Source organism: Anser cygnoides, chromosome 1 (genome assembly GCF_040182565.1).
Source record: "Anser cygnoides isolate HZ-2024a breed goose chromosome 1, Taihu_goose_T2T_genome, whole genome shotgun sequence".
Classification (NCBI taxonomy): domain Eukaryota; kingdom Metazoa; phylum Chordata; class Aves; order Anseriformes; family Anatidae; genus Anser; species Anser cygnoides.
This window is the reverse complement of record NC_089873.1, coordinates 25,148,521-25,175,364: the sequence shown is the minus strand read 5'-3', so window position 1 is coordinate 25,175,364 and position 26,844 is coordinate 25,148,521. Positions and strand designations below refer to the sequence as shown.

Sequence of the window (26,844 nt, the reverse complement as noted above, 5' to 3'; positions counted from 1 at the left end):
ATGGTTCAGTGCCTGTAGGTCCGTGTAGGAAAATACGGAAGGGAAAATTATTCTGTAGGAGACAAAACCTCCAAACAGCAGCTCTTTATTTCTTCCTACCAGTTACTATATTTGCCCGATTACTAAACATCACATACAACTTCTGATTATTACTACTTACTGAGATATAGTTGTGTGACTCACTTTAACAAAAACGATAAAAAAAATGATTACTTAATTTACTCTGGAGGTTATTTGTACACTCACACTTCAAGTTTCTACAACATTAGTGCAGCTTATATTTAAATAAAACCCACAACCTCACAATAATTTTTTTTTATCTTTTAAACATGATGGTTCTTCACAGTTTTAGTTGCTTCCAAGCACTGGCATTTATGATTAATATCAAGTTTCAATGGCACGGTTTGGGCTATTTTTGCAATATTACTAATAAGTACTTCCTGGCTATCAGAAAGAATGGGCCTTCCTGTTTAGCTTTGAAAAAACACCAGCTGAGACATGATTACTGTAACAAACTAACTGTACTTATCTAAATATTAAAAAACAACAACAGCTGGGAGATCCAGCCTTGTAATAAAGAAACATTAAATTGCTTTCTTCTCCCCAAAGCAGTGAATATACAGACCCTTTCAACCATTTACTGCAAATACCGCTCATTTCAAAGTCAGGATTTTGTCATAGGAAAGCTACTCCTACATCAGAGAGAGGTTGTAGATAACAAATTGCATTAAAAGATGGAAAAAAAAGAACGTACAGAACACATTAAGAAGTTAAATAAGTCTAAAACAGGAGGAAAAGAAAAAAAAATCCTTATTTTTCACTACAAAAAGTAATCCTTTTGACAGTATGACTTAAGTATGGAATAAATCTATTCTTTAGATTTGTATTGTAACCCCAATACAAATTTCTACAGTAATTTTACTATCTATTAAAGATGATCAAAGTTGAGAAGGTTAGAAGATACTGCTGAAAGAGTACTAAAACCTCTTATGATATGTCTATATTAATAAATTGAAATTAATCAATTGAAAAGCTTGATAGTGGAACAGTTCCAAACTTTGAGGCCAACAAGCATGAGGCTCACAGCAGTAAAATCTCACACCTCAAAACAGGAAGGGTACACGTAAGACTTAGTAGCAATGGTCTGTGCACATTTTTTAACTACCAAACTCTGTCTTGGAGTTGTTCTGAGAAAAGCACTGGATGAAACAGACCAATTTCCATCAGAGGATGTGTTCTCTCAGCCATGTCACATTTGTCCTACACTGTCTTCTTGTTGCATTAACACCTTTTCTCTGAGGGGTTAAAAAATCAGCATTTATGATTTGCAGAAAACACTTGGGATATTTCTGCTAATATGTCTAATTTAACATATATTAGACTGTTTGTTGTTAGTGATCATGAAAGTATAGAACTAAATCTATGTAAATATCACATCAGCATCATTAAATTAATCAACTGGAAGCATAGTTTCAAATCCCTTATCTTGCAAGAACAAAGCTTTATCAGAAGTGGTTGTGTGATAAAGAATGCTTTTCTTTTTTTCTTTTTTTTTTTCCCAAGTACGAAACAGCATTTAAAATGTTAAGCAATATTAACTGTATAAATCAATGACATACTTGGTTGCACCATCATCATATGTTCCCATTAACACTATGGTTCCATCCTGGATAGACTTAAGAAATTCAATAAATGGTGCCACATCTGGAAAGAGAGAACAAAAAAAAAATCATAAGCAGCAATCATTAGATATATAAATCTAATAGCCTGCAACATCTATTTAATTTAGACATTGCTAAATTAATAAGTATTAATATTTATAATTGTACTCATACATTTATAACAAGATCGTAAGTGTGAGGAAGATAAAATGCACAAGGAAGAACTCTCATTTTATAAAAAGGGTTTCATCTATACTGTGTAAAGACGTACCTGCTAGTGGGAACTTCTCAGGAGAATGAGCAGGTGTGATTAAATGCACCATGCTCCTCTTCTCTCCCCCATCCCCAACTATCTGTGTTTCTCTAAAGTTGCATTCTCCTCACAATTACTAAGGTTGAGGTCAAGCTTAAACCACCACAGCAAACGTACCCTAAAGGGGGCACACACAAGTGCACACACACGCACACAGTCAGGTTGTTTCTCTCTAACCATCTAGGATAACTGCGCTTACCTCCTCCCCACATGTCAAAGAATTTAGTGTCTAATGGTTCTCCTGTTTTACCTGAAGAGAAAGAAATATATGGTTTAATGAAATAGCCAAAGGTACTTCACAGACAACATGCCCAATTCCTCTTAATGACTGTCAAAGAAAGTACTGAAGAAGACACTACATAAATCATCAAGTACTTCTATCTTTCATGAAGACTTCTCCTTAAACTCTACAGCCATTTGTGAAAAGCTAAGAGAGGGGAAAAAAGATAGAAGATGCAAACTTCTGATTTTACTTCAAGTGGAACAAAAAAAAAAAAACAAAACACAAAAAAAGAGCAATAAAAATGCACTTAGCTTTTTTTTTTTTTTAAAGGCTCTTTTTGCAAAAAAGAGATAGTGCAGTTATAGTTTGCTTTTAGTACCACACAGGAAGTACCATACAGGAACAAAATGCATGTTCTGCTAGAAACTGCAAATACTTAGCTGATTTAAACTTCTAGAACAAATAGAGAAGAAAGCGAGTATTATACATTCATCATCATTTTTACTGTGCTGTCTACAACGTCAGTATTTGATGGAAGATAAAGTTTTGTTTTTAATAGATACATCATATAAAATCTGTAAGATGAGAAAGACTGGCAGCTATATAATACAGAACTGGGAGGTTTGTTTTTGAACAGACTGAGACAATTTAGGAGGGCAAAATAGGATTGAGTATTGTTCAAATCATGCTTTAGATAAACGTAAACCTGAGTACAATCCAAAAATAATATGAATTTATATTGCTGTGAAATGACAAAGTACTATCTCGCTGCTACAAGAAATTGCTTCCTATATATTAAGGACAAAACTGTCAGTACTGGTGTTCAGTTCAGCTTTCAAGCTGACACACAGGTAAATTTGTTAACTTTTAACGGAATCCTGACTATATAACATGGATGTATTTGGGGACAAGATCTCTATATATGGACTAATAGAATATACTGTTTCAAACTAGGAAATAATGAACTGTCTTTTTCATGTAGTAACACTGTTAAATAGGTTTCACTGAAAACAGTAAGAGAAGAATTTGGTGTATAGAATTTTATTAGTGGTGGCAATATACAAAATCAAGAGAGAGAGAGCCATTTTTTCATTCTATATGTACGTTAGAAAGTTACCTGATGTATCACTAAGATAACGATGATGGAACTCCACATTATTATACATTTTCAGACACAAAAATGCTCTGAGTTTTTCTACTTTCAAACTGTATGCTAAAAAAATGTGGAAGTGCCAAAATTTGACATTATCTCAGTACTGAATACTGCCTCTTCTCCTCCTCTTTCCTTTTCACCATCCCTTAATAGACCTTAAATTTCAGGAAGAATTTGAAAATGAAGACACTGCTCACTTAGAACATCACTTACCGTTGACCAAGGCCACATTTATTCCTCTGCCAACATTATTTTTAACTCCACTCATTAAACTGAAACAAAACAAACAATTTAATTTGTAACAGGACAATCTTCTGATATGTAGTATTTCAATTTTAAATAGGAACGATTAAATCGTAAGATACACATACCTGAAGACCATGTGCCCATGAGTACTTAAATGAAGCAAAATCTCCTACGTGCCCTTATGGAACCATTGAATTGAGAACAACAGATCTAATGTCCCTAATTGTAACCACTTTGCTTGAAAAAAAAGATGATTAAATGCTCAAAGTATGTGTGTATTAAAAATGCCAACAAAAATTAAGCACTATCAATTCAGTTAAGGAAATTCTTGCAGTTAAGGAGCCTGAAACATAAAGACCAATTTGAGGGGCTTAGCACAGTCACGTAACCAACATTTTAAGCTTTTTTTAAGCATATGATGAACAAAATCGTTAATGAGTGAATGACTTTCAAAATCGTTAATGACTGAACCAAAGTATTTAAAATGAATACTGAAGCATCACACTACTAAACAAGAAAGTCAAAGCAGATAGGTTTCCTATAACAGATAAAAGTATCTAAAGTCCAATGGAAATAGTTAATGTATTGATGGGACTTTAAACAGAAGTTGACTATAATCTCGGAGTACAATTAGACATCTCAACAAAACCACCACAATCTATGACAACATTGTTTGGCCAAAGCCAGAGCAGAAAAGGAGCTCAGAAAGTACAGACACACTGTGAAATGGAAGCTGTAAGGAAGAGCTAATGGGAATGTTAAGACTGTTAGCTACGGTGCCTTGGGCCATGGTGAGGGTACCACTCCAGTTAGAGGAAGCTCACAGATGACCTCATTATTTTTCACTGGCACTGTATGAAACTCTCTGTTCTACCTAGAAGCCCTAAATATTCTGGCAGTACCACTTTGAAGCTAGAAGTAAAAGCGTTAACATAAGCAAGGAGAAACAGGAATAAGGATTGAAACCCTATGAAGACAGTTAAGAAGTCTTTAGCTCAGATTTAAGAAAGCACTTCAGCATAAGCACAGTGGAGCATACCTCATCAGTTCCAAACACACTTTAACAAATGTGTCAATTCCTTCCTGACCAGGGTTGCTTTGACTTCCCCAGCTTGCTCTCAGAAGGGGCTGGCAAGCTTGTACAACCCTGCTACCTTCAAAACTTTTTTCAAGTAATTTCTTCTGTGACCACATGATTTTCAGGTCATGTCTGAGCAACTGTTCTAAGCTATGTTTCAGAAGGACTGCATCCTTGCACACACCACTGAAACAACCCATACTGATTCATTACTCATCCCATACTAATTCATTACTCATGAGCCAGAAACAAGAAATGCTGTGTTAAAAAAAATAAGGATAGAACCTTCCTCTCTGATGTTGTCTGTTGCACTTAGGATGAAGATACAAGCCAAAATTTAGATCGAATTCAGACAACTCCATATCCGGAACAGACTCAGTATCAGCGATTTCAGAGAGGCAGTGAATGACTACCAGTTAATGGCAACTCTTCGTATGGTGACTTCGGTTTTAAAGTAGTAGTAACCAGAGATGAAAGATTCCATATTCCTCTGTCAACCCTCTAACATATCATCTGCCAAACATTTGTGATTAGAAGAGGACTAGTAATTTTCTTCTAAAATACAGAATTCAGTTTTGGTCAGTAGGGAGTTCCAGAAGCGTTTTAGCCACTGGAAGACCATTACTTCTGTGATCACATCATTTTCACATCATGTCTAGGCATCAATTCTAAGCAACAGAAACAGATGGCAAATAGACTGAAAACAAAAAACAAAACCAGTGAAGCTCTGAATGCATTCCTTTGGTCACAGAAGATTTAGTGAACTTTAATTTACCAAAAAGAGTAAGAACTTCATTTCGTTTTTAACTACAATTCTCTGTAAATAAACACAAGTCAAAAAAAATCCAACACTGGGTTACTTAGGCACTGAAAAACCACACACACCTAACAGCTATAATGGACTTCAGATAACAAAAAAATCCTGCAAATATGAATACCAGAAGTAAAATAATTATTAAAGGTGGATGCTGTAACATCCTGCTATAAGGTTACTGCAGCACAAATATGGAACTGGCTTCTTTACAGAAGAAAAACTGTATGGAGAAGTTGCTAGTAAAGAGGTATAACTTGCTCCTTCTAAACCCATCACATAGCAACCACAATATTTAATATTTTGACAATGACTACAGTATATTGTTTTCTAGTTTGGATTATGCCCTTCCAATACAGAAAAGCAAGACCATAACTGAAATTCTACAGACCAGAGTTCCCACCGCAGTCCAAAATACCTATACAATAAAAAGGAAACACCGAGCACTTAAATGCACTGCAAATTATACCAGTAGTTCCAGTACTGCCAAATTAAATGACACCCTTGTTTAATACCGAGCAAAAACTTACACTGTAAACATTATGAACAATTTATGAAACCTTGTTCCTGCTTCCTCATCTTGGAAGCACAAAGAAGAATATCAAGAAAAATTCAGCAATCCTGACTTAACCAGAAAAACATGTTTTGCAGGATTGTCAAAAAACATCACTAAAAAAAGAGCTATTAAAAATAAAATAAGTCCCTTCACAGTTCTGAGACACTACTTTACACACCTGAGATAGCTTGTGTGCTGTCACAAATACTAGTGGGTGTAATGTGAATGCTTTCTCACAGGAGGGCAGTAGTTTATCAGTTTTAGAATTCTTCCGAAAACTCACAATCAAGAAATGATGTCAGCTTTTGAAAGAGAAATCAAATGCATTATGAACAAAGGAGGAGATCATATAAAATTAATCAATTCTGCTGATGGACACTTCAATATACATTAAGAGTCCTCCTCACAAGGAATTAGCAAAGCTTTTTGCCAATTGAAACAGAACTTAAGACCCCAATAGTTGTGCATTAAGTTGTGCACTAATATTAAAAGAACAGAGGATTTCTTGACAGTCACTACTTTTCATCACTTGCTTCAATGAAATATTCTTATTTCTGGGGGGACACGAACAACAATCTCTCCTTAGTTAACCAGTAAGCAAGACACTTAAAAAGCCTACAGTCCTGATGTTAAAATACTACTTGCAGTCTCATAACTTTTCATCAGTGAATCATCCTAAATCTTTGCAGATATTAAGCTTCCTAGCAACCAGGCTGAGATGCTGGCAAATTTTGGAACATGAACAAAAAATCTCTCTGCAGGGAGACTGGATAAGATTTTCCAAGGCTGTAAAGGGAACGAATGCTATGAATGAAGAGAACCGAGCAGCCAGAAATAGTTTTTTAGATCACATAAAAATATTTTTTAAGTTTTATTTTTATTAGAGAATAAAGTGATGGAAAATATAATCCAGTACTTACAGATCTTACAGACCTAAACATTAACTGATCATTTATCCTATTTATGAGTTTTGCTGTTCACAGAAATGTTGCCATTTGCTCTAGAATTAGTGCTGACTGCTGCATGTGCTATCTGTACCACGCTGTACTTACATAGCATGGGCTGAGAAACAGCTAAACTAGATTAGTTTAAATGTAGATGGAAGGCAAAGGCTGATTCTTAAAAAAATGTATCTATTACTTCTGACTATGCTAACAGCATGTCTTTTCTGCCACATGACATTCAAAATTGAGTGGATAGATTATATCATACAAAATGGCATGCTGTGGGTGACAATGAGCAGTAGCAACCTAAGAGCAAAGAAACAGCCTAAAAATAAACATTAACATTCTAGTTATGAGGATTACTGAAAGTTATTCAGTTAAATACTCTAGACATAATATTGTTAACAATATTGTGTTAAAAATACTGTTATTAGAAATACAGGGCTTGAATAATTTTTCAAACAGTTCCTTTCTTCAACAAGGCTAAGTGCCAGGTCCTGCACCTGGGGCACAACAAGCCCATGCAGTGGTACAGGCTTGGGAAAGAGTGGCTGGAAAGTTGCCTGGCAGAGTAGGACCTGGGGGTGCTGCTCGACAGCCAGCTGAACATGGGCCAGCAGCGTGCCCAGGTGGTCAAGAAGGCCAACAGCATCCTGGCCTTCATCAGAAATGCCAGCAGGACCAGGGAAGTAACTGTCCCTTTGTACTTGGCTCTGGTGAGATCGTACCTTGAGTACTGTGTTCTGCGTTGGGCCACTCACTACAAGAAGGATATTGAGTTGTTTAAGTGTGTGCAGAGAAGAACAATGAAGCTGGTGAAGGGAGTAGAAACCAAAGACTTACGCGGAGTGGGCTGAGGGAATTGAGGTTCTTTAGTCTGGAGAAGAGGAGGCCAAGGGGAGACCTCATCACTCCCTGCAACTACTTGAAAAGAGGCTGCAGTGAGGAGGATGTCGGTCTTTTTTTCAAGTGACAAGCAATAGGACACAAGGAAACAGTCGCAAGTTCCACCAGAGGAGGTTTAGATTAGACATTAGAAAGAATTTCTTTAGGGAAAGGGTTGTCAAGCATTAGAATGGGATGTCCAGAGAAGTTCTAGGCTTCCCATCCCTGGAGGTACTTGAGAGAAATATGAACATGGTACTACGGTACATGGTTTAGCGATGGGCTTGGTTGCTCAGGTTGATGGTTGGATTTGAGGTTGAAAAAGACCTTCAAGATCGTAAATGATTCTATGATTCATTTCACAGTTCAATTTTACAGTTTATTTACTTAATTGTGCTGATGTCAACTAACTACCAATCATTAAAATATTTTTTCCTTTTGAAGAAATATGATAAAGAAAAGTTGAAAATATGTTCTGTCACTGGTACAATGTAAACAGATACTTTAAAAAAATGACTGGCAAAAGACAATCCACAGCAGTTTTAGCTGATTACATTCAATTAGAAGTATCAAAAGTAATTACTTAAGACAACAGTTGTGCACTGAATTACAATTACAGACACAAGAACAAGTTACTTGGAGGAAAAACTGTATCTGACTGCATAAAGTCTCACTACTCCAAAAGCCTCTAAACCTAAAATAAACTGTTAGCTATCTTGCATGCATTAAAATTGCATACATCTCAGCATTTACTGCAGAGTATTAAATACGTTTCATCACAGATTAAGTTATAATGAAGTATAATTTTTTCATGTGGTCATACTGTAGACAAAACAAAATCTACAAAGAATCATTTAAATCAACAATTCTGTGCACAAAGCAATCCAAGGCAGCAGTTGAAAGAGATATTTTAAGACAACAGGTAAAAGTACTTACATGTTATCTTCTACGCAAATTTTAGGTCCAACTACATTTGCTGCTCCACTTGCCATTTTGAACGCAAAATGTTTTTCAGGACAAGCTTTAGAGATCCCACATTTGTATCTTGGAGGTTTTGTGGCTTTCAAAAGGAAATAAAACAGGATTTTAGAGAAAACCAGGAATTTAGGAAAATCAGGGAAAGAGGAAAATTACTTTCTGATTGCATTTAAAGTGTAATTAAGACTTTCCAAACTATGAAAATTCAACATTCTTTCTACTATTAGTGAAAGCAAGTCACAGCAGTAACACATGCATATGAATACTCACAGCGTGCAGCTGCATCCAATGCTGATCTAGCTGAAAAGCAAAAGAGTTTTACAAGATGTTACTATTAAAATGTCATCTGCTATAAAATATCCTATAAATTTAAAACCTTTCAATGCTTCTATAAAAATAGATTGGTTGAAATAAAGTATCAAATACATATGAACACTAGGCTACAATGTAAAAAACATTAATCTTTACATGGCAGAAAAATGAAAATAGTCAGGGAACATGTTTAGAAGAACTATCTTAATTTACGGATCGCTGATTAAAATAAAAAAACATGGAGATAAAAATTCAAAACAACCAGGGATCTGTGGAGGTGTGGGTGCTGAAGTGAAATTAATTCCTGTCTTACAACAGAATTTGAGCCTGTCAAAAATAAGTGCTACAAATCAGAACCTTCACAAGGATGTGATTCCTTTCATTCAACCCTGGAACTCTGCAGTTTAGGTGTATTTGAACCCTATCGTTCATGACTCCCTTTCTCAGGATGGGGAAGGACAAGTGACATCACACATACCTACAGTTCATCTGTAATATGCAAAGACACCTCTCTTCAATAATTATTAATGATGCCACTGGTGACTGGTTCAGATGTATGCCCACACTGCAGTAAGCTGAGTTAAACAACATGAACCCTATCCATGTGCCCAAAATGAAAAGTCCCTTTCAAGATAAAGTTGGTTCAAAACATATACCTTGAATTTTACGTCATCTAAGCTGGTAATTATTTTCTGCACAGAACTCAGCACATCTGAAATGTTTTGATTATTGCACATGGCAGTGTAACTATGCAAACAAAAAAATCCCACCCAAAGCACAGAATTTTAAAGTGCTTAAGCAACAGAAAGGCAGAGTGTAGAATTCCAGAGACATCATTCAAGTCACAGAGTTTACAAACCCGGACTATGACTGTAATTACCAGCAAGAAGAAAAAAAAAAATGGTAAAAACGAATGCATACTTGGAAGGTGAGAGAATCAAACTGATTAATGAAGTAGGTTAAATATTTCATAGGGGCAATAGTATTAAAATCACAAAATTCATAAGAGCTTAAGTCAAGCTTACAGTAAAATAATATGCTATTCTTGATTACGGCTCAAATAAATATTAACAGATGTTTGCAGAAAACAGTGACTTATCACTTACCAAATATGTGTCCTAAGTTTGCTTCCATTTTTATTTCAAACACTTGAGATATGACATAAAATGTCAATAAAAATATTGCTACAACTACCACCAACTTTGCAGCACCTATTCAGAAGTGGAGGAAAAAAAAACAGTTTTAACAAAAATTAATCTGTAAGCGATAAGATTAAGTTTGTCAAAATCAACTACACGAAAAATTTGTATAGCGTGACATCAAGAGGAACTCAGAAACACAATGAGGAATTGTGGACTCACCGAACAGTAATCTGCACAAAAAACAACATCGCGATGTAGGATGCAGCTGAGCCACTTCACCAGGTTGCTATAACAGATGTACCATGCTCTCAGCCATGAAAACTCACCTTGTTCTTTCTCCAAGCTTCATGCTTCTCTGACATCACGGTTTACCAACACACCTCAGCAGCCAGGAGAAACCACATACTTTTCTGTGGAAACCCAGCTTAACAAGATGAACTTCACTGATTTTAGTGGCTGCTGTCCAAGTGGAAAGTCCTGCCCTCTCCATCCCACTTCCCTGTTCTTAGTCCTCTGTATCTGTTTCTCACTGTTCATGAATACTCCCTTTCTTTTTTTCCCCCTCAGACTGAGATACCTCAGTTTTAACAGATAAACCAGACTGAGTGATTAGGGATCTGCTGATATAACGTAGCTTGTCTCCTTTGGTCAGTCAGGTCTGAGCATTACATAAAAATAATAAGAAAATAAATTACAGGCCTTCGACAAGAGTTAGAAAACTTTGAAGATCTAATTTAAAAAGTAACAAAAAGCAGTTCCTCACCCCTGCCCCTTTTAATATGTTATGGTCTCAGATGGCTTGAAATTTTAACAAGCTTAACTTACTCCATTGCTGAACAGTCAAGCCACCTCCAAGAAAAAGAACTGGAAGCACACAACCAGAGCAATTTAAATCTGAAATGGAACTCTGCCATTTTCTAACATCATTTTCAATATATTTTAAAAAAATATTCTGTTTTTATATTCTCGTAAATTAATGACTGTCAGAGAAGTTAGGTGAGGAAGCGTCTGCTCAATCTCACCTTCCTGTCTCACCTCGGTATGTCAAACTGTTTGAAAGAAGCAACACTACAGCACACTTGTTTCTCAGATGGCCATCCAAATAAACTGTTCAGAAAAAAAAACATGCACTCCTGCAATCTTAGATTAGGCTGTTTAGAAAAGCTTAAAATAGATAGATTACTCAGCCTTCTTCAGAAGGATGAAAGATGTTAATCAATCCTTCCAAAGGCTAGAAGAGATAGAAGAAGAAAAAGACTTTTGTTTGCTCGCAGTTTGGACTTCCTCTCCCGTTTCACATGTGTGACTGTATACATACTACTATGTAGGAAAACACAGATACAAACTTAATTTAAAAACATTACACTGGAGCTCCAAAGATAAATGCATTTGAAGGGAAACAGATGATCTGAACATAAATTAAGAAGTGGAAAAGAAAGGGCTTCAAAGCAACGTTTGCTCAAAAAGACAAGATGGTACCAGATTTTGGAATGAGTCACACAGCAAGTGGTACTTGAAAAGCATGTTGTTTCAGCAGATAGTAGGCGAGATGAACAAGTACTCAGTATGAGCACTAACCCTCCTCTCCACCTATATTCTGACCCCTTCAACTGAATTTTAAGTGCTCCCTCTAAGTGGGAGGCAAGAAATCTCCTTGAATATTTGTGTAGTATTTGAACCAAAACAAGCCTGTTTGCTACAGGTTAAACATTCTGTATGAACCACCATAACTTTTTGTCTGTAGGTTTTAGTGACAGAAGTAGTTAGCTGGAAGACAAAAAGAGGTTGGGGAAAGTCAACCACCTTCCAGGTGATTTGGCAATCTTCTAAAAATCACAGCATTCTCCCAGTTCTTTATCAGCTTTGCTTTAACAGGTTGCTCACAGTTATACTTACTGATATTCCATAAGTACATTGACTAACAACAACCTTAAAAATCAGGAGTAGTTTAATTCATCAATAACGCTAACGTGCAACGCTCTTGGAAAAGAGGATGTCACTGTCTCCTAGGAAAGCCAAAAGCTGATCCTTCTGCAACTACCACTACCACTTTTGATTAAAGTGCAGTGCATCAGAATGCCAAACCTGCTCAGTTGCCACACAAATGTAGCAGGCTATTCAACTGCAAGAAAGTGTCTAAAACAATATTTTCTTATAGTATTATTTTTTAATAACCGCTGCACCTTCTGTCAAGTCAAATCAGTTTCTCAAACACTGTACTGAAGTAACATACCTCTACTAAAGGCTTTTTATAGCTTTCAACCTCCCTATCACCATTCAGGAAGACACTATATTATAGAAGTGCATGGAACTTTTGGTTGCAGTGTGGGGCCGAGAAGAAATTGCTTAAGCCATCAATTGACCATTTCCTTGTTCCTTCACCATCTTACAGTTAGCAGCCAAAGTAGATCAAGTCATGATATCTTAAACTGCCACTGCAGATCAGCTGAAGGAAGTGTTGTAACCAGCTGTTTGCTCTGAGACTATCCCAAATTCCAAAGCAGGTTCCAGTTAAACAGAATAGCAATGCTTGTTCTGCCAGTTATGTTTACTTTAAAACCTTATATTACCATCACAACTTGTTAATGCTGTCTACAGATTGTTTCACAAATGACAAAAGCCCAATTTCAGTGTGTGTGCTTACCTGCTATTCTCATCTTTAATCTTCAGCCAGGAAACAACACTACTGCATTAAAAAAAGCCACCTATGGGGGGGAAAAAGGCACACCATTGTAATTAGTCAAATTAGCACTTCTGTGATGAGTTAACTGTAAAAACACCGTGGATTTTCTAGCCAGTAGTGATGATTGTACAAAATAGTTAACTCTTCACACTAACAGTAAAGGAAAGAAGATTCATGATGGATCTCTGATGTATCACTTTCATTTGTTACTCCATGAAACAAGACATCTTAAAAACTATTACTTTCATTTAATCAAATCTACTACAAATTCCATTCACTTTCAACCCTTTAATCTATGGCATAAGTATTTAACAGAGCTCTTTCTAAGCAGTCTTTGATTTCTTAAAGCTATGTGTTAAAAGCCAGCAATTTATCTGCATTGCTCCAAAATCCTATTGACTTTTGGATGTTAAGTTGCTATTTGGTAACCTAACATAATAAACCATACCTTGGAGAGAAAAGATATAAGCACTTTGTTCTTTGGGATAAAGCATTCAATGGAACTGCGAGATCCTTGTATTACAGAAATGCAATAACACATCTGTCACTCATAGCAGCATCCAGGAGATTCACGTTATGGCCAACGGTAGCAGAAGCAACAACGCTAGAATTGACTATTTCAGGGTAAACTAAAAATCATTGCCTAGGAGCAAAAGCCATGTGAACACTCAAAAGTGTCTTGTTAGAAGAGCTTGACACTGCATGAAGTCAAAGGTGCCACAACCTACACAGGCCTTCCTCAAAGGCTACCACCACCTCCTCCTCCTCCTCAGCATCCCTTGGGCTCTGCCTACAAGACCGCTGCTGCTGGCTCTGTACGATGACACTGTTCTTGGCCACACCACGCCCAAAACGCACTGAGTCGGGACACCTTCTGCCAAGTCTCCCCTTACTCCCGACTCGAGAAGCACAAAGCAAAGCAGCTGATCACTGGGCACCCCCGGCACTGACGTGGTATCCAAGCAAAGCAGGTATGGCAAACACCATATGGTCTTGTGGTCTTTCATGGTAACCTACCACAGGTCCATTAGAAACACTGCAATTCCTTTTACAATATTTAGATAGTTTAAGCATGTAAACATTTATTTTTTAATGAACCAAAGTAAGATTTTGGTTGGAAGCAGAACAGTTCGAGTAGTGTACTCCATCTCCTCTGTTACTATGATCATAAGCAAGGAGAGCTCTTGGTTACTTTCAGAAATACATGAGGCATTCGGACAAGGAACATTCTGTAATAGTAAAGAAAATCTACTTCTAAATTTGCATTTTACCGCATAAGTGATTGCACTTACTGCAGTAAATAACTATTGCCATTCAGTGATGATGTTGGATCACCTACACTAAGGCTGAACTTGAAAACATGTAAGAAATCATCATTTTATTTGAAGTAGCCGTCCCACACCCACCTATCACAAAACCTGCAGTAGCCCTAATGCTCTGTGCTCCTATATCGTCATTCTGAATACCATCAAAAATACTATCTTTAGAAATTATTTGAAACACTAAGACTAGAAGTCAGGAAACACAAATCATTTGAGAAGATCACCAAAACCAAACATAGTTCTCAGAGTCTAGGCCAGGGAGGAAAACCTGATATTATATAAACACTTTTCGCTTTCACTTAAATCAGAATCTGTAAGTTCAATCATTGGTGTCCAGATCCTCTTTGCCAAAAACACCATCATTACGATGTACTAGTTACAAAATAATTAAAAAAAACAGCTCAGCAGAGAAAAAACATTAGAGATCAAATACAAGTATAGAAATATTTCTACTCCATGAGAATTTGAAACATAAATATCAGTGTAAAAACTGAAGAGCAGACAAGTATCTGAATACTAAGGTTATACTACAAGGGAAATTTCATAGCATATTATGGACACAGTACATCCATTTTATTTATGTCCACATATATTCTATATTCTACAGCCACTGTATCTTCTTTCAGTGGAAGACTTATCGTATAAGAAGGTATAAAGAACCATGGCGGGGCATTTTACATACGATATACAATGCCTTACTTCTACAGGCCTGCACAAGCACAATCCACGACATACATCTTGCTTCCATTTTCTGCAGTGATGTTGCACTGTTGTTAGACAAACACCTTCAAGCAACGAAACAAATGATTACAATCAGGGCCCAACTGATATAAGAAACTTATTTAAAAGTTCACCTACAGAATTATTCTAAGCTCTCTTCTTGCGCGCCCTCCCCCCCCCGAAAATTTATCAACATTAAAGTAAACACTGTCTGTAGTTTGAATAACCACAATACTGTTTTAAGTCAGCAGTGAAAATATAGTTTCCTCTTTTCATTTTTCATAGATTATGCCGTAACTTGAAAGGAATTTAAGTTACATAGATACTCTTTTTCCTAAATGACAGCATAGAATATATTATTCCAAAAAGTGATGGGGTTTGATCTACAGAATAAATACAGGGACACTACAGTACAGACATACGTTGCACAGCATTTTCCAAGTGCAAGAGATGAACAAAATGACCTTTTCCAATACAATATTATCTTACCACGTTTTTTAATTAAAGAACAGTCTATTAGCCATTTATGAATGCCCATAGACCATCACTTCACGTCTTTGGTATTAGACCTCATAATTGGAATTCAGAAATGATAAAAAAAAACAATTTAAGAATTTCTCATAGTGCTTAATTTACTTTAAAATAAAAAAAAGAAAAAAGACCAAAAATGAAGTAGCTCAGACTCAGATGCACAAAACCAGCAGCAACAACATTCTTACAAATGCTTTAGAAATTAGCTAAAAAGCTACCACCAGCAAAACAAACGAAAAAACACCACCACTATTTTTGTCCTCTTTGACATAACATCCCAATCAAGCAGGGTCAGTAAAATTACAACCCAAATATATTATCAGACATTTGTAAGGCCAGAAGATAAGTAACCACTTTGTTACTATGTCAACAGGATTTACTTCTGTTGGGCAGCTAACAAGGCCCTTATTTACCACGTTTAGCACCCAGGAGGTGCAGCCTACATGAGGATGCACAGGCGGATGAGTAAAGCAGATCCCTTTACAGACATGAGAGCCAGGGGAGCACCGTGAAACAGGCAACAGAAGGGATCAACAGCTCTAAGTCACAAAAACAGGGGTTTGGGGATGTGCATGACTGTGAAACATGGAATTTGTTTTTCTTCAGATTGTTTCCTCAGTGCAGAAATTAGCAGTCCATCAGGCAAGGTACAAAACTGGGATGGTGGAAAGACACCAACAAATCCTTTACATGCAGTACCGAGGTTCCTGAAATAAAAAGCTATCCATAGAAGAACGTAAAACCAGTGCTTTCAGATGGTGATTTTTCTCTGCTTCATGAGAAAGGAAGTTATTATTTCCCAGGATGGTATATTGGAAGAAGGAGTAAGAACTGCATGCTTAAATCTTCCATCCAGATGTTCTTTAAGAATAAATTCTAGTTATAAGCGGCACAGCCACATCTCTGTACTTGACACACAAGATGAGCACCACTGCCATTTTCCCATATTCCACTAAATTTCTAATATTCCTACTTTATCAAAAGGAATCCTGTGCAACTTGTAATGAGGCCAGAGGAACACGCTGTCCTTTTCCTATGATCCCACTCAGCACTAAGGGTGCAGATGTGTCATCTCTTCACAACAACCGTATGTGTTGAAGACTTTCCTCTTGTAAGGTCTAGATGACATTAAACTTCAGCCCAAACCAGGGAGTCAGCATGGCTATGAGGATAAAAATCCAGCATGTAAAGGTGAAATACTGAATGGTACAAAACATAAGAAGGGAATGCTTTGTTAAACTGATTCAAAATTTCTCCCTGAACTAGCAGGGTATGATGTGCTCACTGAAAAAAGTAGCATAGAAACAGCAACTGGGCAGGAAGTTGCCGTATTTGTGAGTTTAGAAACCTCTTCCTTCAGTACAGAGCAGCACACGGCTAACTCAACCCCTCTAGAATAGGAAGAAGAAGATAGACAGCTCACTGAACTGGAGAAGCTGAGAAGTTACAGGCTATAAATCTTTTCTGAATGCCGGCATTTCGTTGACCAGCTCGCTGCATGGAGCTGCATGTCCACCCATGCAGAAAAGAGCTATTTATTCTGGCTGCAAAGTACTAGGGAGTGGATATGTGGAAAGACAGTTGGGAGCTGAGGTTACTGGTTGCTTTTTTCTCCTCCACCCATCCTTGTGGATTGCGCTTTGACCCACGGCAGGGGCAATTTCCAGATGTTGTGATTTCCAGTGCCAAAGCCTTTCCAAGCAGCACACTCTACAGCAGCAAAAAAACGCTAGACAAAGCTTAACATAAGAAACAAACACAAAACAGCAGCTTACAGAAAAAAGGAAGAGAGAAAAGTGTCTTCACCGACTTCATTTTATTTTACCACTCACTTGGTTTCAGCCTTCAGTGGATTTCTGGTTTGCTGCTCCACTGCTTGATTAACTTGTGTGGGGATGACAGACGCAATGCAAATCCGATGAACTCAGAATACGTATCGACATAGCTACTGCATGTATGCTTTTATATAATAACGCTAGCTTCAATCAGTAGAGCAGCAGATAGCTGCTTTTAGAAGTAACATGCCTCTCTTGAGGAAAGTCTGCCAGATACTTCACACGTGGAGGTTATAATATAACTTCATTTAGGAAAACGATCAGCTTATATTCCCGCCAAACAAATTGTCATCGTGCTTTATTAGCTGATATACAGTTTCCAACATGCAAATTGGGTTCTTTCTGTGTTCATGTATTAGATATGATAATCATATCAAGCAAGCTGTTTTCTTCCAAGAATCAGGCTGTAAGAGGAAATAGCGTTGAGTACAGTAGTCATTAAAATATGAACAAACACATAGAGGCACACTGACACAACACTGAATGAAGTCCAGATTTCTGTACTGAGATGAATTCATTTCAGTCTGGTCAATTCTTTATCAGCCTTGCTCAATGCTCTTGCCCAGAGACAAGTGCTGTGGAGCACATGACGCAGGGCACATTTGGGCACAGCCTCTGCCCTACTTACTGTGTTTTAAAGCTTTGGCCACTTGCAGTCTACTGCTGTTTTTAAATCTTGTTTTTGTTTGTTTGTTTTAAAAAGGATTGCAATAAATGTTTTTTTTATGAATAATATCAAACAAATCAGTCTACTTCATTCCCATTTCCATTAGCAATTTGATAAAGCGTGTAGATATTTATGAAAGACACATGAAAACAGAGATGAGAAGCAAGAATTTAGAAGGTCATGATAATTTTGAATTCTGAGCATAGTTGATTAGAAAAAGGTCCAAATAAATCAGCAGTGGTATTTAACAACGCAGAAAGCAATACACTTCACAAAGGATATTGAGTGCAACTAAACGGGCAGCAGTAAAGAAAAGGATCTGAGGGAACTAATATTAGGGTCATTTAGGGAACTAATATTAGGGTCATTTAGGGAACTAATATTAGGGTCAATGATGTGGGACTGCTGCAAAAACAGAACTGCTTGTTGCGAACTGTACCAGCAGGACTGCTGTGTGCTAAACAAAAAGCGATTATTGTGCTGTGCCTACACGCCATCTAGACTTTTCATTGAGACCCCGTATGTATTTTTTTCTAAATTTATCTTAAAGCATAATCCCCAAATGGGAAGAGTCTAGATAACAGTTACATGACCTAAATAAAACAACTAAAAGGCTAAAAGAATCAGGTTTGCTTTGCGAGGAAGCATGACAGCAAAGAGGAATACTGAACAGGCACCCTTGTCTCTTGCCGCCAAGGTAGAACTTAAAAACTATTTTAATAGATGCTAAGATGGTCTGTGTTCTTAATATCCACCGACTGCTGTCTGCTTAATTGTAGACAAAATGATTAAAAAGAAGTCCTAACTACAAGGATAAACAAGAAACGAAAAGACGATTGTGAATCATCACAAAACTCCAGAGAACTGAGAAAGGCTTTCGTAACCGATGTAGTCCATGAGGCATGAGTTAATGTCCCCTTCACTATCGCCCCCATATTTCTATCCGATTATACTCAAATCTGCACACAGATTTAAGTAATACTAAATGTGTATCAGCTTGAGATGCTTTGAATTAAATTCAGATGGATTTTTTCTCCCCTAAACAGTACTTAGAAGACTGTAAATTTTTGAAAATGGTCAAATAACATTATCCCTCTTTTTATCTACTACATCTGTCAATATGCAGAGCATTACCAAGCATATCTCAATGCTATCTATAGTGTTACCAAGTACACTGAACAACAATTAGATAAGCTTTCAAAATTGATTAGTACTAAAGGAAAAAAAAAAAGGCTTGAGCAGTTTTTGTTTCTGAGCCACAACTAGATTAGGATAGTGTTTGCTTTTTGCAGCACACCGCCTTCCTCAGTGCTCAGCAGAGGCATGTCTTTTCTGTCAGAAAAAATAAAAGAAAGCAATTTTGCCTTTTCATACCTGGCAAAATTCAACCAGTGAAACAACATTTTGTTTAATCCAGCCTCTGTTAATAGGTATTTCAGTCTGCTGTCTTCAAGCAGTTCAGAACAGTGGTGGTTTTCTACCCAAAATTATACAGTGAATTACACAGTGAATCAGATATTTCAGGGATAGCGTTAGCTATTCTTATCTGAGCTCTGGTTTTAAACCAGTGGTTGAGCCAACCTGAATTATATGCCACGGACCAAACAGCTGAGACTGTAGAAATCATTCCAAGTCTAAATTGGAGCTTCTAAATCCAAGCTTCTAGTATGATAAGTTGTATTTAAGTACAAGATGCATTTCCTTACCAAGATGATTGCTTATCCTTCTGCTAGAATAAGAACAGCTTTTCTGCCACCTTTACAAAATTAAATGAATTTGAAACTGAACTTAGAGCACTGAGTGGCAGACATTGAAAAGCATTATATCTTCAATAAGTGACTACTGAGTTTCAATTTTACTGTATAATCATGCACCATTTGTGTCTTCTGATAACACAATCTCTGTTCTGAGTTTCTTTTTTCCCCCTACAGTCACTCCTACATTCATAGGAATTCTTCACGGTTATGGCAGAACTCGACACTGGCAAAAGGTTTGTCTACACAGAATACCCTTATGGACTTGTGGATATATTTTTTTTTTCTCCTTAGAGACAAAAACTACCACAAAGTGCAGTTATGTACAAAAATATTAACTTTTCCTACAAAAAAAAAAGACACCATCTTAATTGTATTCTTCCATATGCACATAAGATTCAAATTGGTATCCTGACAACACTGAATTAGACCCAAAACGTTTGGTTGTTAAAACAAGATTTTACTTTACTTCTGCCAACTGCAAATGAAACCCAGACAAGTTTAGCAAATGAAGCCAGAACTTACTCCAAAATTAAAAACAGGACATGCAAAAGTAGCAGAGTTACCTATGTTGCAAATACTCGTGTGTGGTTTCGCTTCTAAGAAAGGAAATATACATGAGAAGAAACATGACTCTGCAGGAGTGTTTTGATACCTGATGTGCAAAACAAACACTTCCTAAAGGAGGTGCCAAATTACTGACCATGCAAGCTTCTTCTGCTGGTGGCATCAATGCAGTACTTCCACGTACCTTAGGCAACACACAAACTTCAAGTCTCAAACAGAAAAAAATCTCCTGAACCCTGGGAAGCCTAAGATAAAAGTACTACGGCACTCTTCCCACTAAGTATGAAACTCAACCCACTTTCCTCTTGAAATTAAAAGAAAAAGAACCTCATAAAACAATCTGTTTCCAGAGCACTAAGAACTGACTATTCTTAATCTGTGCTTTGAAGTCGCTTTCCAAATATTACACAAAATTTACTGGTCCATATACATATATATTTAATGGGGTTTTAGTTATGGTCCCTAAAAGCCATCCTATTTAAACACAAGAAAGTCAACTGTCCCTGAGCTGCTGATGTACCCATTAAAGAGAATCTTAGCCCTTGTATTTCGAAGGATTGGATAAAATTACATAGAGAAATTCAGATAAAGTTGTCAAGGACAAATTGATGAGCCTCATTCACTCACTTCCTTTCAAACTTCATCACAGAGAAGTGTGTAAATCTCAGAGCGGAGTTAAAAGAGAGAAGGTGAGTTTTAACATTTTCTTCTCTCAAATAACAAACACACTATTCTGTAACTGAAAAACTGCTGCAATTACCATTTAAAAAAGTCCAAAACCACTGATTTGTTGTTTTTTTTGGCTTTGTCTTTTTTTAAGAAACAAATTACCACCTTGATTTCATAAGACAACAAAATAAGTACAATCTTTCCACAACTGCAATGAGTAAATAAAGCATTGCAAAGCTTCTATCAGATCACCAGGTCTCACTGGAGACAACGTGTTGCCATAACACAGTAGATGTTTCAAATGTATGGCTTCCACATCTTCCTTCCAATTAAAAAAAAAAAAAAATGTATCAAGTCTTTTGTCAGAATAATGCATCACTACTACACAACACCCTGCCATGTAGGAGGACTCTCAACAGCACTTCCATACAGAAAGGTTATGGGTCTGAAAAAAAAAAATCTCATACAGATGAATACTACGAGTTCATATAACCACACAAGACCGCCACAGAAATGCATCTGAGGCTATGGTTACAGCACGTCACTTCACACTGGGGCCTGTTTTGAACAGAGCTAACAAGAAAGCAGAACAGAAAAGGAACATTACAAATACTTCCTCTATAGGTCCAAATTCACTGCAGAATGACTGTCTGTTCCTCCACATTATTATTCTCCCAAGCACAACCAATTCTAGACAGTAACTTTAAGATGCCAGAATGATATCATCATCTTATGAGCGAGATTCATATACTGCACAGAATACCACAACGACCTCACCACGGAGCTGCACATCGACGCTGCAGACAGAGCCATACAGGGAGCTCCTAAATATTTCACGAGGCAGACAGTACCAAGGGTAATGACAGCAGCAAGGGACACTACCACAATGCTGCTGACACAAGAAAAGACAAAAAAAAAAAGATACTACTAATCATTTAAGCTCCTTTAGTGAAAGGTCAGCATGATCTGAGGAGGCTGGATGTTGGAGAAGAGTTTTAACCTTTGCTCAGTAGAAAGCTGGGACCTGTCTGAGGAAAGCACTCCACAGTGACTGCCACGGCCCAAAGTGCTGACGGTATCTCTCCCTCCTCTTCCTCTACGGGATAAATAAACCCCTGCTCCACCGCAGAGGCCCTTCTCATCCCCTCACCTGCCACACAAGGCTGCACTGGCTTCGGCCCTTTGCCACTGGCTGAGGGGAGCACCCTGCAGAGAAAGCATCATGCGTGGGCTCTGGGGAGAAGGTGCAGCACAGCAGGGCTAACACGCAGAGGGGTCACAGTAGGCCTACAGGGCCTCACACGGTGGTATCTCGTATGGGAGATGTCTGACTGCTGCCGGTGACCAACAGCCACCACCCCTCCGCATGGCGCACTTAGAGCCACAGTACTCCTGCGGTACAGGTGAGCCCTTGCTGCCGGTCCGTATTAGCGCTGAACAGACCACCACTTGTGAAAGATGAGGTGGAACACGCTTAGAAACGAGAGGAAGTCAGTTAGTTGTGAGGTCTCTTATAGCTCCATACTGACTCACTTCTTCCTGTTCAAAATACAAAGAGACAACAAGAAATATTACAGTCTAAGGGACTAGAACAAGGGTCCATGACCTAGATCCTGACTGGGTGCAACCTTCTAGCTACCAATACAAAGCACACGAAACAATTGCAAAAAATTAATTTCATGAAAAAATATCTAAGGGAACCGTACTCTTTTTATATGATAAATACACTGTGTATTTTAATATTTAGTTATCAACAGGCACGCACCACAGAGTCAGATGCAACAAGGTCATCATCTACACTTTGAGATTTTAAAATCTAAGGATCATCATCATAGCTTTGAGCAATATGGGAAAAGGCAAAGTTATGTTGGATAGGAATTACTGCATGTTGTCAATTTCTCCATAGGTGATAACGTGAAATAAACATGAACTAGTTTAAGGATGCCTCGAGGACAGAACGGTGCTTACCACTGAGACCCTATACACAGCTTACACAGGGATGTTGATATGCAATCCCGCTATGCTGTAATGACCCTCTGGAACACAGTGTTGTAAGAGAAATTCTCTAAACACCTCTCTGGAACATACTATTATAAAAGAAGTTCTCCAATTATTACAAAATCTCCTGTAATAAACTTCTGCCTGAACTGACTCAAAAGCAGTTTCAAAAGCATTCAGGTTTCACTGATGTTCAGCCAACCAACAAACCAACCAAAAGCCACAGCAGCTCCCTGAACTACCTCACCTGGTACTTGCAAAAATATTGAACTGATCTAAAAGCAGAAATAAGTGTCTGGGAGCAGCTCAGAAGCTTTCTAATGGCAGTAGTACTAGCTTACACCAGCTTAAAATGTTTGTGAAGTGATGACAGGTATGTGATGATATCAAACAGGTTAAGAAAAAAGCCTTTGCTACTAGCAGATAGTTTCTCATTGAATAAAAAAAACAAACAAACAAACAAACAAAAAACTGTTGAGATGGTGGGAGAAGGGGAGGAAGTCAACCAGCCACAACAAGAGGGTAAGTCTTACAAACAGAAAGGAAAACTGTAAATGTCACCTATTTTAATGTTAATTAAGATTTTAGCTGGACTCTCATGACATTCTCATGAGAACTACTGTGCTTTTCTACATATAAACACACTCTGTAACTTTCTCTCATTAAAACTGACTCAGCAGCTCTGTGGACTAAACACAAGGGAGAGTGTACTCCAACAGCTCCCTCTGTCCTGGTAGTCCTCCAAAGCTGCTTCACTCTTCCATACCCTCATGGCACTGAACTCCAACAAGAGCTAGATAAAACTAAGTTGCAGCTCTGTCTGCAAATGAAGATACAAATTAGTTTTGTATGACCGAAATACGGTACTATATATTAGGAGTAGAATTCCCCAGATTGTACTTATTGATAGCTCACTGTGAAAACTTAAGTGTGACTGAATTTCAAGAAACCTGGGTAAATCAATATTCAATATTGGCATTAATAACCTGGACTACTGAATAGGGGTATGCTTTTTAAATTTGTAGATAGCATCAAGTCACAGGGAGATGCAAAAAAAAAAAAAAAGCAACAACAAACAATACATGAATAAAGGACAGAATTAAAAACACAAGTTATGCAAAACAAGATTTACTTCTTTCAAGAAAAAATAATTCTAAGTCCTCCCAGTATCCATATACCATTAAGAAAAATATGATGAGGCTCTGCTTGGATTCATTGTTAGACACAACTTTTTAGAAGATGAAGTTGGAAGCCAGGAGCACCTAAGCACTGGTTGTAAATGTCTGAATATCCATCCAAGTTGAAAGTTCTGGTATTGAAGAAATGAGGTTTCAAGCACCACAAATAGTTCGAAGTTATTTCCTCCTCTCCACTACCATGTCACTAAGCCTCAGGTCTGGATAGTACTACAAAGCACAAAAATTTAGGAGACAAGTTGGACTCATCTGTCAAGATGCTACAGCCCCACTCACCATTTCTCCAGACCCGGTCATGTCATTTTGCTCACTAAGGAAGAAAGCTAACCTAGTAAAAGAGAATTAATATATTTCAACCGGTTCAGCAGACAACTTTTTGGAGCGGTAGGGAGCAGAGTACAGCAGCAACAGGTTGTTAGATCTGCCCAGCCATTTCATGCAGTAAGACAGTAAGATTCTTGACATTATCACTGATTACATTTTTCCTGAAGTAAACCTGAGAACTTACGAACAGTCTTGGATTCAGATAAATATGATACTTCCCTGAGAGATCCTTCTAAACCATAAAACAACCAAAATAATTCCAGTGCTGCTGACAGCAAAATGATTGTCACAGGGTTGTACAGCAGGCCACTAGCAGAGAAAACATGCAGGTTTACAATAATTATACCTTAAATCCTAAACTTCCTTAACAGATTTCTGTGGGGGAAAAAAAAAAAAGAACTGAACATACATATCACTTCTATTAGAGCTTATAGATATACTGATCACTGACATAAGCAGTTAAGACTTGCAGTCCTTACAGTCATGCGTCAGCTGCCTTCACTGGGGCTGCAGATTTGAAAAGCAGAATTCACATAGTATATGAATAACAACTTCCACTTCAATAACTTGAATTTTAAGGAGAAAGTTCTCCTTGTCCACTAGGGATTCATCTTACAGACACCTAATTTTAGGCTACAAGAAAACCTGTAAGCAAACTGGTATTTTTGCAACTTATATAGTATCAACCTGTTTTGTGCTCTTACAAAAAAAAAAAAAGCACCTCTTCTATATATTATGCTAATGTTCTGAATAAAACCACAAACGAATTATCCGGTAGCAACAGCTCACTTTTTAAATATTAGCTTGCTAGAGTTTCATTAAATTTTAAACTTTCGATACTGTCACTCTTTTCTTAAAGCACTATGAAAATTATTTTAAATGTAGAGCTTGCGTACTCTAAATCACTTGGGCTGCACGTAGAGAGGCAAGACAGTAATTTGTGGGCACTGTGAGGCCACTTCGTTATTTCACTATGTATTCTGCACTCTTACTGGGTGACAGGGTAAGGGCTGTTGGAAACAGAATGGCCTGCAACAAACCAGGTGCCTCCTCCATCCTTAAGTGATTAGATGTTATTACACGACAATACTAAGCTATTAACTTGTTCAGAGTCTATATGAGGCTTAAAGCAAGTTACAAAACTTGTTTTGCACAGAGACAACCATGCAAGCCAAGAGATCAAGAAGATCCCTTCCTACTGAACAGGACTGCTCTCTGGCTGGCACAGGAGGGGGAGCATGCTAGTGAGGTTAACTCGTACCTTGTCCACCTTTGCAGGCTTTTAAAAAAGACACCTGTGCACAGACTTTAACCAGATGTTCCTGTAGTGTTTTTTCTCCCTAAATTATTCTACTATTAGGATAAAAAAAAAATGTTAGAAGAAAAGGATCTGTCAGCTATGTTCACCCACAATGAACCATCACGGGTTCTAAGCCTGCATGGAGTTACAGGGCACACAAAATACTATAAAGAATACTTTATGTTATTTTATATATTTATTAATATACGTACAAATAATACATTATATAAATATTTGTAATATTAAAATATGGGTATTTTACAGAAGTCAGAAGTTATTACACTATCACTTAACCCCTTCTGAATGTGAGAAAATAGGAAGAAAAAGAAGCGAGGCGAGTTACTCAGCCTGTCAGCGGCTCTACAAAAACATGACCGAAGGTATGACAACATTTACCTACCGAATACGTGTAAAATAACTGTATTCTTTTCCTACTTTAAAACGTCAGAAGCCAGAAACGAAAGGAATACAGGCTACTCCGGCAGGTTCCCTCTGCAATCTGGTCAGCCCCTGCCTGATTTCTGTGACGCTGCGGTTCACGCTAACCAAGAGCTGAGCCTTGCAGCTCACCTGCCAGCAAAGTCCACGGCCCGACACTCGAAAGGAGAAGAGACCACTGAAAAGCAACACCTTCGCACGGCGCTACTTCCACGGGAGGCTGCCCTGAAGGGGAGCCAGCCGGCTGCCCCGCCGAGACACAGCAGCATCCAGCCCAGGCACCACGGCTCGGTACCGGCGCCGAGCCCCCGGTACGGGGCTGAGGGCGACCGGCAGCGCTGAAACCGCGTCCCGCACCGACACACACGGTGCTGCCACAGCGGCGACAAGCCCCGAGTCCGGCAGTCCCGCGAGGGGAGGAAGGGAAGGAGGAGAGAGGGGAGGGAAGCAGCCCGGAGCCCCGGAGCCGGCAGGGGACGCCCGGGGGAGGAGGCATCGCGGAGAGGACGGGGTAAGGGGGCAGGGAGGCTCCGCGAAA

General features: G+C 38.0%; 1 protein-coding gene across 2 annotated transcripts in view; it reads right to left on the bottom strand.

Moving 5' to 3' along the window:
- FAM3C (FAM3 metabolism regulating signaling molecule C) overlaps positions 1 to 26,593 on the bottom strand; it is a 30,060-nt gene extending 3,467 nt beyond the window's left edge. The window contains exons 1-8 of one of the 2 annotated variants that reach the window (XM_048065696.2): positions 26,439 to 26,593; positions 12,947 to 13,007; positions 10,267 to 10,371; positions 9,119 to 9,148; positions 8,807 to 8,930; positions 3,564 to 3,622; positions 2,174 to 2,224; positions 1,620 to 1,704 (exon numbers count right to left, since the gene is read on the bottom strand). In XM_048065696.2, the coding sequence (XP_047921653.1) occupies positions 1,620 to 1,704; positions 2,174 to 2,224; positions 3,564 to 3,622; positions 8,807 to 8,930; positions 9,119 to 9,148; positions 10,267 to 10,371; positions 12,947 to 12,959 (467 nt within the window). In that variant the 5' untranslated portion in view covers positions 12,960 to 13,007; positions 26,439 to 26,593. Of the gene's footprint in view, positions 1 to 1,619; positions 1,705 to 2,173; positions 2,225 to 3,563; positions 3,623 to 4,635; positions 4,821 to 8,806; positions 8,931 to 9,118; positions 9,149 to 10,266; positions 10,372 to 12,946; positions 13,008 to 26,438 lie in introns of those variants that run through there. The other variant, XM_048065697.2, reaches the window with a different exon arrangement.
- Positions 26,594 to 26,844: the final 251 nt, after the last annotated feature.